The 13,190-nt window shown below is 33.2% G+C and overlaps 1 protein-coding gene across 3 annotated transcripts in view; it reads right to left on the reverse strand.

Annotated features, from left to right (window-relative positions):
- Positions 1–13,190, reverse strand: part of shf (WNT inhibitory factor 1) — a 62,862-nt gene that overhangs the window by 43,583 nt on the left and 6,089 nt on the right. For all 3 annotated transcript variants that reach the window (XM_089096788.1, XM_089096787.1, XM_089096786.1), the window contains exon 2: positions 1,496–1,627. In XM_089096788.1, coding sequence (XP_088952914.1) covers positions 1,496–1,571 — 76 coding nt within the window. In that variant the 5' untranslated portion in view covers positions 1,572–1,627. The remainder of the gene's footprint in view (positions 1–1,495; positions 1,628–13,190) is intronic.

Below are 13,190 nucleotides of genomic sequence, written 5' to 3' on the forward strand. Positions count from 1 at the left end.
GCTCCCCCCGAATCCAAATTTTTTTTTCCAAATTACTGGTACTTATTATTCAAATTACCAAACAAATCTTGATTTTTTATCATTGGAACCCTACCCCTCATATCAAAAAAGAAAAATTCCGCACACATGCCAGCTCCAAGCCTCAGATTTCATAGAAACCTGATTAGAATAGAAATAAAAATGATTATCATACAGTTCATTTTTTGAGAAAAGATTCCTGTTTAACATTTTTCATCAGCTCTCGTCCATATATGGGTTCCGAATTCATGTGTAACCATGTTTCAACGACTCTACTGAAATACTTCAACTGCACCACCCTTGAAAAACGCATCCCCCTTAAAAACAGCTTTCCATCGAATCCAGTGTTTCGAGTTTTACTGCTTGGGCTTTACGGTTGGAATGAATCGACCTTATTGAGACAGTCTGGATTTTTCCACCACTCGTCTTCAGAAAGATGTTTTTGCGAAACCCCAAAAAAGATTTGCGGAACGAGTTTAGCCCACATAACCCAACCAAATGTTTACCCTTAATTATTCGAAGAATAAAAAAAAGGAAGTGAGTACCTCTTTTGCTCTAGGCCACTGACTTTCCATGAACTGAGAAAAGATCTCTTTTAGAAAAGTCTATTGTGCAGACAAAACGGTTTTTCTGAATTAATTACTATAGCTCCAAAATCAGTAGCGTACTTTTGTCAAAATCCTGGGGGAGGGGGCAAAGTTGGAGCCAATTTTTCCAAATCAAGTGAAAATAACAATGAAAATGTGCCATATAGTACCATAAAGGCAAAGATATACAAAAGAAAACTGACCCGTTTCTCTGGATGCTTGAATTTTTGACAAGATTTTTCAAGAAACTAAATTCCAGCTGGGGAGAGCGGAAACTGGGGTATGGGAAAGTAGGGGGTGGCCAAACTGGTCTGGGGGGGCAGTTGCCCCCTGTCCCATTGCAAATTACGCCCCTGTCCAAAATTCATACTCTTTACATTCAGAAAGTTTCTATCATTTGGCTTTTCTAGAGTTGCTTCCAATTTAACTTACCACTTATGGTATTAGTTTAGAACTTCGATTCTAAAGAAGGAAACACTATGAGACTCTGGAAACTACTTTAAAACACTCCAAAACACTTTTCTATATTATTCCTAAAAGCGGAAAGCTTCTCTTCACACCCCACCCTACCTCAATGGACAAATATATGGCCCATACTGCAACCATAATGTAGTTACTATAGTTACATGGTAGTCTTGCAAAGCTAGTGTAAGCTACGAGGCCAATGTCATGTTTTCTGCACCCTGCACTAGGACCCTCTCTATTTATCGTTAATACAAAATATTTGAGCGGAAGAACCCCCTGGGTATATGTTATCAAATATATCGCATAAGTGATGAATGTCCGTACTTTTACTTGTTATTGGCTCTTATGTTATATTTTTGGGTATGTTTTTTTTTTCTCAAAAGTAGTAGTCCTAAAAAAAATACCAATGCAACCCTGCTATTTACCTTGAACACAGAAACTTATGATGACTAGACAGATGTATGTTTTATAGCTGCTGATATGACATGAGCTACTGAGCATTGCTCAATTCCAAATGACGTCATCGCCTTTTCATTCCGAGCCTATGATACAGGTACCTGAAAGAAAAGATGAAGAAATAAGTAATAAACAGAACATACTAGTAAATGCCGCATTTAGGGTCAAATAGAAAAAAGGGAAACATCTACAGAAATCAGATGTAATCCGCATCTTTTTACAGGCCTAAACAGGCCTTGGCCCCATTAAAAAAACGTCGTTATTTATTTTTTGTTCGCGTTAGCTGAAATAAACCTTTTCTGTCTTCTACGTCAAATCACTTTAAGGACTCATAATTTAATCGGGATTGTTTTTTTTTTTTCTGCGCGGAAGACTTCATAAATCTAAAATACAGAAAATTATCATGAAACTAACCACTGGAGGGCCAAATCATCATCTGCAACTTTGTTACCAGCGATACAGGGCCCGTAGTAAATGCTCTTTCATTATTCAGTTTTGGGGAGAAATATAAGTGAAAATTATTCAGACCTCTAAGCGTGAAAGTCCAATCCTGGGGTAGTATCCCTATAACATCAAATTTTGATTTTTACAAAGTGATTACATATGGAAAAAAGGAATACAAGTATTTATTGCTAAAACTAAAATATGACTTAGACAGGTTTAGTTTGGCGTTCAGATTTGAACACAAAAACTTATTTGGGGAGGGGGGACTCGGAAAAATTACAATAAAGGCAAATTTTATAGAAAAATTTAAAATTACAGAAAAATTGTACAAATCTCAGATCTTGACATTTTAGGGGGATCTGGCCGAGCCTCTCTGGACGTGCCTCGCTGAGCCTCTCCTAATTCCTGCTTCTTTTCTTTCAGAGACCTCATAACTCAGCACTTCTAAAACTAATATTTTTCCTCCCAATGATGTGTGTTTTAGGTAAAACGTCTCTTACATCACGCAAGACGACTTTAGCACTTTTCCAATATGAATAGGCGACGTTAATAAATTCGTGGTGAGATTTTTCATGTACCCTGGAAAAGGCTAAAGAAGATAGGGAATAGAGCGGACAGAATCCCAGGGTTCATACTTTACATACAGATGGGTTTTTAGGATTAAGCCACATGCGCAGGAATAGGCACGTTAACAGAAATTTTCTGCTGGGGGGGGATAATAAAATTATACTTTATACTTGAAAATTTGAATATAAAATACTCAGAAATTCGGGAAAATCTGGATTCCGGGGGGGGGGCGGCTTAAGGTCCTCACGGGTACGTCCCTTGTCAGGAAACCTTCCAAACGTTATTAATAAAACGAAAAAAAAACAGTAAAATAAGTAGCTGCATCAATTTTGCAATATTGAGTAATACAAAATATATTCTGTAGGTGCTGAAAGAAAATACATGTGCCCAGCCGGTCCTGACCTCAGCGGCCTGCTCTTAATTAATTTTAAAGAGTATTGTGTCCCTGTTAGTTATACTTTTCATTGTACTTCCAATTCGACATGTCTAGCTACTAGTTATTTCATCTTTTTCTATTGGAATTAGGGTGCTGTAGGCATCCTAAGCGATTTATAGTACGAAGAAATATCATACCCATTGATTCATACACCTATCATACTCATAATAAAACAACAGCCATGGATAGAAATTATGTAATATAAAAACTTATTCACTGCCACATTTCATATGCTTAGTCATGTTCCAGTGGATTTACAAGGGGAAAAAAGTATCTTCTTCGACACTAAATTAATTGGATGCAATATAGCACCCTTGTGTCACGTTTTTCATCATAGAGATTAGTTTGTCTAACATGTAAATAATATAATTCACTGGAGGTTACGTCACCACGGGTTTTATATGCAAATATTGTCACTGAGAAACGTCATCACTATTCAATATGTAAATTACTTTGAATTCCTTGTGAAAATTTGGTAATAAAAAGTTACTCTTTTTAAATTGCACAAAAATACTTAATTTAGATTGAAATTCAAATGTTGTTTCGCAGTGGCCAAGCAGTAGCGGGAAATCCTTGACAGTCGAGAGTCTAATATAACCATGCAATACTTGAGGCAAAGAATAGAAAAACCTATACAAAATAGAATAGGAAAATAGAAAATACAAAAGTTCTATTACATGTTGTTCAGCCGCCAAAATCAAAACGCATTCTCTACTTTTTATAAGTCAAGGTTGAATTGCAGTCGGACTTACCGTAAATGACTGTCGGCCCTGCTATTGCGGTTAATAGGACATTTGGTACTAGTTTAGTCTGGGGTGGCAAAGTCTACATTTGCCCCCCTTGAGACAAAACCTAACTCCAGCTCTGCCCCCTCCCCTTGGCTATATACACAAGGTTGCAGACTTTCTTGGTTTTCTTTTTCAAACAAACAAAATCAGAAAACTTTTTATATAGCCTAGAGGTATATCCAGGCATTAAGGGAGGGAGTGGGACACAGTTCCTTGGGTGCATGGTCATGCGTAGCTTCTTCTCTAGGGGGGCAGCCGATTCTGGGATGAAGGGTGGGGGCTGAAGTTATATTGGCAGTTCACAAAACCTTACATTGCCAGCGAGTTCTATCATACCTATGAAATCTTTATTAATAAGTAATCAACAAAAATCATAAATCCTCCATGAGCTTCAGCATTAATCAATCTTCTTGGATTAGAGCTAAGTCTTTCCAAGGCATTATGGATAATTGCTTCTTGTTTGACTTTTATTTTGTCATTCCAGCTGTATATTTCCAGCTTTTTCAACAGTCTACCTTTTATCAACTGCTTTTTTAGCCATCTACCTTTTTTCAACGGCTTTTTCAACCATCTGCTTTAGTAGAGTTGACCTTTTGAATTCTGCTACTCCTATGTACCAAACAGGTTTTTCTGGTTGATCTTTTGAATTCTGCTACTCCTATGTACCAAACAGGTTTTTCTGGTTGACCTTTTGAATTCTGCTACTCCTATGTACCAAACAAGTTTTTCTGTTTTTTTTTTGTTTAGCATTTGCAAAAAAGGGGTAATTAGTGATTGGAAAATTTTTTAATGCTTGTACAATCGGAGATGTTTGATTAACCTTTGCAAAAAAAGGTAATGGGATTTGCGAATTGGAGGTAATAATTTATTTTAGTAAAGTAATTATTTATTTTAGTAAAGTAATAATTTATTTTAGTAAAGTAATAATTTATTTTAGAACCAGACTGGTTTCTGATGGGTATAATCTGGTACTACTTTACGTTCCTTCCTATGCTATTGTGGGTCTTTACGCTGATTAAGGACAAGTTTTTTTCTGACACAATTTACAGACCTGATTTCTAGTTCATATATTTTTTGATAGCTTGATAGGTGATTTGAATAAAAGGAATTCAAATATTTTGTCTATGAAATAGAAGCTAACTCAATTTGCGAAAAGGTACTCCATTTTCACTACTGTGATCTGATTGAATTGTCGCCGACAATGCGATTTAATCGCTGCTAAGCTTATTGTTATTGCGAAAGGATTTCCCAATTTACAGCCTAGTGTTAATTGACAGAGTTCCAAATACAAACATTTTGAAAAGCTGACAAAAAATCGGACATTATAATCAGAATTATTTGATTAACATTTAAAAAGGGGTAATGAGATATATGATGTGTATAATACACAAGTGATGTTTGATAAGTATTGTCAATTTAAAATAGGATCTAAGGTTCCATTCACCCCCCCCCCCCCATTTCTGAGAGCAAGGAGGGGAGGGGTCAATTTTGGAGGCCCGAAGGAGTTGTTAACTCAAGTATTTTGTTATAAATTTGAAAAATGCCTAACGACGAATCGGAAATGTATTTTTTCTTTACATGGCGTTCCTTCAAAAAGCGAGGATTTCTGTTAAATAAATAATTCTTATATTTTTTCCGTTCAATTGAAAGCGAGGATTTCAGTTAAATAAATAATTGCTATACCTTTTAAAATGGCTTTACGGGTTTGAGGGACTCTGTTGTTTTAAGCCGTGTGAATTTTTCTTTACATGATGTTCGTTCAAAAAGCGAGGATTTTCTTTAGATAAATAATTCTTATATTTTTTCCGTTCAATTGAAGGCGAGGATTTCTGTTAAATAAATAATTGTTATACCTTTTAAAATGGCTTTACGGGGTTTGAGGGGCTCTGTTGTTCTAAGCCGTTTGATTTTTTATTTACACGGTGTTAGTTCAAAAAGCGAGGATTTTTGTTATATAAATAATTCTTATATTTTTTACGTTCAATTGAATGCGAGGATTTCTGTTAAATAAATAATTGTTTTACCTTTTAAAATGGCTTTACGGGGTTTGAGGGGCTCTGTTGTTTGAAGCCTGTGTTATATTTTCTTTACATGGGGTTTGTTCAAAAAGCGAGGATTTATGTTAAATAGATAATTCTTATATTTGTTCCGTTCAATTGAAATCGAGGATTTTTGTTAAATAAATAATTCTTATACCTTTTAAAATGGCTTTACCGGGTTTGAGGGACTCTGTCGTTTTAAGCCGTTTGATTTCTTCTTTTAATAATGTTTGTTAAAAAATCAATAAGTGTTTTTATATAAAAAATTATTATAATTTTTAAGTTAAATTTTAGTAAAGTATTTATGTTAGATAAATAAATTTGATAACGTTTAAAATGGCTTTACGGGGTTTGACTGGCTCTGTTGTTCTAAGCCGATTGATTTTTTCTTTACACTATGTTAGGTCAAAAAGCGAGAATGTCTGTTGAATAAATAATTCTTATATTTTTTTCCGTTGAGTTGAAAGCGAGGATTTCTGTTATAAAAATAATTCTTATATTTTTTCCGTTCAATTGAAGACGAGGAGTTTTGTTAAATAAATAATTGTTATACGTTTTAAAATGGCTTTACGGGGTTTGAGGGGCTCTGTTGTTCTAAGCCCATTGATTTTTTTTTTTACATGGTGTTCTGTCAAAAAGCGGGGATTTCTCTTAAATAAATAATTCATATTTTTTTTCCGTTCAATTGAAAGCGAGGATTTCTGTTAGATAAATAATTCTTATATTTTTTCCGTTCAATTGAAGACGAGGATTTCTGTTAAATAAATAATTGTTATACCTTTTAAAATGGCTTTACGGGGTTTGAGGGGCTCTGTTGTTCTAAGCCGTTTGATTTTTTCTTTACATGATGTTCGTTCAAAAAGCGAGGATTTCTGTTAAATAAATAATTCTTATATTTTTTCCGATCAATTGAAAGCAAAGATTTCCGTTAGATAAGTAATTCTTATGTTTTTTCCATTCAATTGAATGCGAGGATTTCTGTTAAATAAATAATTGATATACCTTTTAAAATGGCTTTACGGGGTTTGAGGGGCACTGTTGTTTTAAGCCCTTGTGATTTTTTTCTTTACATGTGGTTCTATCAAAAAGCGAGGATTTTTATTAAATAAATAATTGTTATACCTTTTATAATGGCTTTACGGGGTTCGAGGGACTCTGTTGTTTTAAGCCGTGTGATTTTTTCTTTACATGGTGTTCGTTCAAAAAGCAAGGATTTCTGTTAAATAAATAATTGTAATACCTTTTAAAATGGCTTTACGGGGTTTGAAGGACTCTGTTGTTTTAAGCCAGTGTGATTTTTTCTTTACATGGTGTTCGTTCAAAAAAGCGAGAATTTCTGTTAAATAAATAATTATTATATTTTTTCCGTTCAATTGAAAGCGAGGATTTCTGTTAAATAAATGATTGTTATACCTTTTAAAATGGCTTTACGGGGTTTGAAGGACTCTATTGTTTTAAACCGTGTGATTTTTTCTTTACATGGTGTTTGTTCAAAAACCGAGGATTTCTGTTATATAAATAATTATTATATTTTTTCAGTTCAATTGAAGGCGAGGATTTCTGTTAAATAAATAATTTTTATACCTTTTAAAATGACTTTACAGAGTTTGAGGGGCTCTGTTGTTTTAAGCCGTTTGATTTTTTCTTTACATGGTGTTCTTTCAAAAAGCGAGGATATTCCGTGTGATTTTTTTGGGAAGTTTAATGAATTTATTAGTTACCGAGAGTTCAATGACTCCTCCCCTCAATGACTTCCAGGGGTTTTATGACTCCTCCTCACAATGAATTCAGATGATTTTAGGACTCATCCCTCTAGCCATAACTCCATTCATACTTGAACGATAATATAAAAGTTTGATGAAGTATTTTTCTGCTTAACAACTACATTAATAACTTCCAAGATGATAGGACTGTATGACACAGAATTTATCAGTTTGAAAAAATCATCTTGTGGTGTTATATTTGGATGTGCATTTTCGATCTCAATTACGTGCGCGCACGGAACCTCGTCTAAATTAACCTTAAAAAAATGAAATAAAGCTATGTCGACTTTGCATGTCTCTCCTGATTGGTCCCTAAAAAACCGGTCTGGTTGAAAACGTGGAGTTTTCGTACTGCTCACTTTTTGCAATGTGTAAGAACCAGTGGGAAATCCACGCACGTTTGGTAATGTGCTTAGTTTTCGTACTTCTAAATTTATTCTATGTGTAGGACCCAGTGGGGGATCCCCACTCGTTTTCGGAAATGGGCAATGGAAAGCCAAGCAAATAGCATTTAGTTTCAAAACGTGTTTATCACTTACTTATAACTATTTTCATAATCTCTTGAATGAATTGTACTCTATACTTGTCCCAGAGACCCGTTGTGGCTTTCCCGCTACTGTTGTATGGCCGGCTATTGACATTACATAGTTTATTGCATGTATTAAATCAGCATTCTTTACACAGTGGAACGATAAAAACATAACTAAAATGAAGAGGAATTATTTTAAGAAAGTGTGTTCACATGATAGTGTTATTGTAGCATTGAATGTTGACCAGGAGAAGTATTTAAACTATGAACTAAGTACAAGTGGTAGTATTATCTGAAACGTATGCCTGCGTTGTCATGACAGTAAGGATTTGAATATTTTTGGAATACCAAAAAAAATTAATCTGTTATGATGGTGGATATGTAAGATTGAGATCTCCGGAGATGATTGCACTCAAAGAGAATGCCAACATAAAAGTAATATTTGATACAGAGGGGCATCCTTTTGCCAGATCTTTTGATAAAATGTTACCCAGTGTTAATCCATATCGCCAAATTTCGGGTATTAGTATTCAAATAAAAACAAAGACGAAAAGAAATGCCTATTCTTCTACTAATATCATAAGCCATATCCTGTGTACATGCCGGAACTGTTACCTGTGTAAAAATAGTGTGATAATAAACAGTGAAATTGCTAGAAAAATAAAAAGGGCATTGGCAGAAAATATCACTAAGGAATACAAAGATGAATCGATGAAAAACAAAGTACCAGCAAACGTTACTGCCATTGATCAAACAGTCAATGAATCAAATAATACCAAAGACGAAAAGTATATTGACCCTGTCGATGACACACCTATAAAAATTGTGTATGAGTCAAAATGGAATAATGATTATTCTACTGATTACGAACTAAGAGAAGACAATAGCTATACTATCAAGAGAGTTCATGGTGAAGCATTTTATGGAACAGATTCAAAATGTCCAAAGTTGTTCAATTCTAGTTGTTCAAAGTTGTTCATTATTTCATTAAAAATATATTATACCTTACATTGTTATGTGTTCATTATTTTTAGAGTAAGCTAGCATATCGAACGTTTAGAATGTCTATTAAAACATCGGAGATGTAAGAAAAGGATTTACATACATTATATATTGCATATATAGGGTAATATAGTGGAAATGTAGGTATAATAATGAATGAATTATCTATCTATATCTATTGACAGGTATTTGGGATGTCATTGACAAAATCAAAGTATATCAATTATTTATTTAACAGAAATCCTCGCTTTCAATCGAACGGAAAAAAAATATAAGAATTATTTATTTAACAGAAATCCTCGCTTTTTGAACGAACACCATGTAAGGAAAAAATCACACGGAATAAAACGACAGAGCCCCTCAAACCCCGTAAGGCTATTTTAAAAGGTATAACAATTATTTATTATCCTCGCTTTTTGAACGAACACCATGTAAAGAAAAAATCACACGGAATAAAACGAGAGCGCCCCTCAAAACCCTTAAAGCTCTTTTAAAAGGTATAAAACTTATTTATTTAACATAAATCCTCTTTCTAAATTTAACGTAAAAAATATAAGCATTATTTTTTTAACATAAATACTCGATTTTTTAACGAACACCATTTAAAAAAAAAAATCACACGTAATAAAACGACTGATAATTTCTTGAATGAAGTATCTGTACTGTATATCCAAGAGGTGAAATCAATAAAGAGTTTTTTACTTACTTACAAATGTTTTCATAATTTCTTGAATTAAATTTCTACATCCTATATCTAAGTCATGAAAACAATTAAGAGTTTGTTACTTACTTAGAATTTTCTCATAATTTCTTGAACGAAATGTCTTTTTTTGTTTATCCAGCAGGTGAATTCAAGAAAGAATTTGCTACTTACTTACAATTTTATCATAATTTCTTTCTTAAAATTTCTGTATTGTGTGTCCAAGAGGTGACCTCATGAATGAGTTCGTTACCTATTTACAATTCCTTCATAATTTCTTGAATGAAATTTCAACTTTATGTGTCCAATAGTTGATTTCAAGAAAGAAATTGTACTTGCTTACAATAGAACTATGCTAAAGAATAAAGACGGGTTAAGCTTAAGATATTTATTGCTTAAACGTATTAACAGATTTGTTTTGAGAAAAAAACACAACAACAAATGTTTACATAAAAAATAGTACTTGGAGTTCACTCTTAAACATCCACAAGCGATGGTCCCATGATATAGAATACTTTTTACCAAGTCTTATAGATTTATCACGATCGGGTATGCTCTTAGGTATCCACTGTGCGAAGAACCTAACCTCGTCTTCAGGACGGTGATAACGCCCTTCAAATTTAGGACACAAAAACTCTTCTAGATTGAAAAGTGGAATCCTAGGGTTACACTTTTGAATTAAAACTTTATCTGTAGGTACATTGCCCTTTACGTAGAGCGCTTCGACCCCGAAAAAGCTGCAAGTTTTACTGACTTCCTCCTGAAAATCTCTCAGTTCCTGACCAACATTATTAAATGGTGTAATTACTCTATCGTAAAATCCCCGTCTGTTTATATGACGTAATATAGTACTCCACAAGCTTTTATCATACTCAAACATGTTAAAGTTCACTATCCAATGATAACAATCAATTTCTTCGAGTTCCATAGACAATAATAAAAATGCACATTCAAATATAACACCACAAGATGATTTTTTCAAACTGACAAATTCTGTATCATACAGTGCTATCATCTTGGAGGTAATTAATGCAGTTGTTAAGCAGAAAAATACTTTATCAAACTTTTATATCTTCGTTCAAGGTTGAATAGAGTTATGGCTAGGTGGATGAGTCCTAAAACCATCTGAATTCATTGTGAGGAGGAGTCATAAAACCCCTGGAAGTAATTGCGGGGAGGAATCATTGAACTCTCGGTAACTAATAAATTCATAAAATTTCCCAAAAAAATCACACGGAATATCATCCCTTTTTGAACGAACACCATGTAAAGAAAAAATCAAACGGCTTAAAACAACAGAGCCCCCTCAAACCCCGTAAAGCCATTTTAAACGGTATAACAATTATTTATTGAAAATAAATCCTCGCATTAAATTTAACTGAAAAAATATAATATGTTTTTATATACCATAAATTCGTAATTTTTTAACAAACATCGTGTAAATAAGAATTCAGAGGGTTTAAAACGACCGAGTCCCTCAAACCCGCTAAAGCTATTTTAAAGGGTATAACAATTATTTATTTAACTAAAATCCTAGTTTTCAATTGAAAGGAAAAAATATAATAATTATTTATTTAACAGAAATTTTCGCATTTTTGAACGAACACCATGTAAAGAAAAATCACACTGGCTTAAAACAACAGAGTCCTTCATTCCCCGTAAAGCCATTATAAAAGGTATAACAATTATTTATTTAACAGAAATCCTTACTGTTTGAACGAACACTATGTAAAGAAAAAATCGCATTGCTTAAAACAACAGAGTCCCTCAAAACCCGTAAAGCCATTTTAAAAGGTATAACAATTATTTATTTAACAGAAATCCTCGCTTTTTGAACGAACACCATGTAAAGAAAAAATCACACTGGCTTAAAACAACAGAGCCCCTCAAACCCCGTAAAGCCATTTTAAAAGGTATAACAATTATTTATTTAACAGAAATCCTCGCCTTCAATTGAACGGAAAAAATATAAGAATTATTTATCTAACAGAAATCCTTTATTTAAATTGAACGTAAAAAAAATATGAATTATTTATTTAACAGACATCCCCGCTTTTTGACAAAACACCGTGTAAAAAAAAAATCAAACGGCTTAGAACAACAGAGCCTCTCAAACCCCGTAAAGCCATTTTAAAAGTTATAACAATTATTTATTTAACAGAAATCCTCGGCTTCAATTGAACGGAAAAAATATAAGAATTATTTATCTAACAGAAATCCTCGCTTTCAATTGAACGGAAAAAATATAAGAATTATTTATTTAACAGAAATCCTCGCTTTTTGAACGAACACCGTGTAAAGAAAAAATCAAACGCCTTAGAACAACAGAGCCCCTCAAACCCCGTAAAGCCATTTTAAAAGGTATAACAATTATTTATTTAACAGAAATCCTCGTCTGCAATTGAACGGAAAAAATATAAGAATTATTTATTTAACAGAAATCCTCGCCTTCAATTTAACGGAAAAAATATATGAATTATTTATCTCACAGAAATACTCGCTTTTTGAACGAACACCGTGTAAAGAAAAAATAAAACGCCTTATAACAACAGAGACCCTCAAACCCCGTAAAGCCAGTTTAAAAGGTATAACAATTATTTATTTAACAGAAAACCTCGTTTTCAATTGAACGGAACAAATATAATAATTATCTATTTAACATAAATCCTCGCTTTTTGAACAAACACCATGTAAAGAAAAAATCACAATGGATTAAAACAACAGAGCTCCTAAAACCCCGCAAAGCCATTTTAAAAGGTAAAACAATTATTTATTTAAAAGAAATCCTCGCATTCAATTGAACGGAAAAAATATAAGAATTATTTATATAACAAAAATCATCGCTTTTTGAACTAACACCGTTTCAAGAAAAAATCAAACGGCTTAGAACAACAGAGCCCCTCAAACCCCGTAAAGCCATTTTAAAAGGTATAACAATTATTTATTTAACAGAAATCCTCGCCTTCAATTGAACAGAAAAAATATAAGAATTATTTATCTAACAAAAATCCTCGCTTTTTGAACGAACATCATGTAAAGAAAAATTCACACGGCTTAAAACAACAGAGTCCCTCAAACCCCGTAAAGCCATTTTAAAAGGTATAGCAATTATTTATTTAACTGAAATCCTCGCTTTCAATTGAACGGAAAAAATATAAGAATTATTTATTTAACAGAAATCCTCGCTTTTTGAAGGAACGCCATGTAAAGAAAAAATACATTTCCGATTCGTCGTTAGGAATTTTTCAAATTTATAAAAAAATACTTGATTTAACAAATCCTTCGGGCCTCCAAAATTGACCCCTCCCCTCCTTGCTCTCAGAAATGGGGGGGGGGATGAATGGAACCTTAGATCCTATTTTAAATTGACAATACTTATCAAACATCACTTGTGTA

Source organism: Artemia sp. Qi Xiang Cuo, chromosome 11 (assembly GCF_049724085.1).
Source record: "Artemia sp. Qi Xiang Cuo chromosome 11, ASM4972408v1, whole genome shotgun sequence".
Taxonomy (NCBI): domain Eukaryota; kingdom Metazoa; phylum Arthropoda; class Branchiopoda; order Anostraca; family Artemiidae; genus Artemia; species Artemia sp. Qi Xiang Cuo.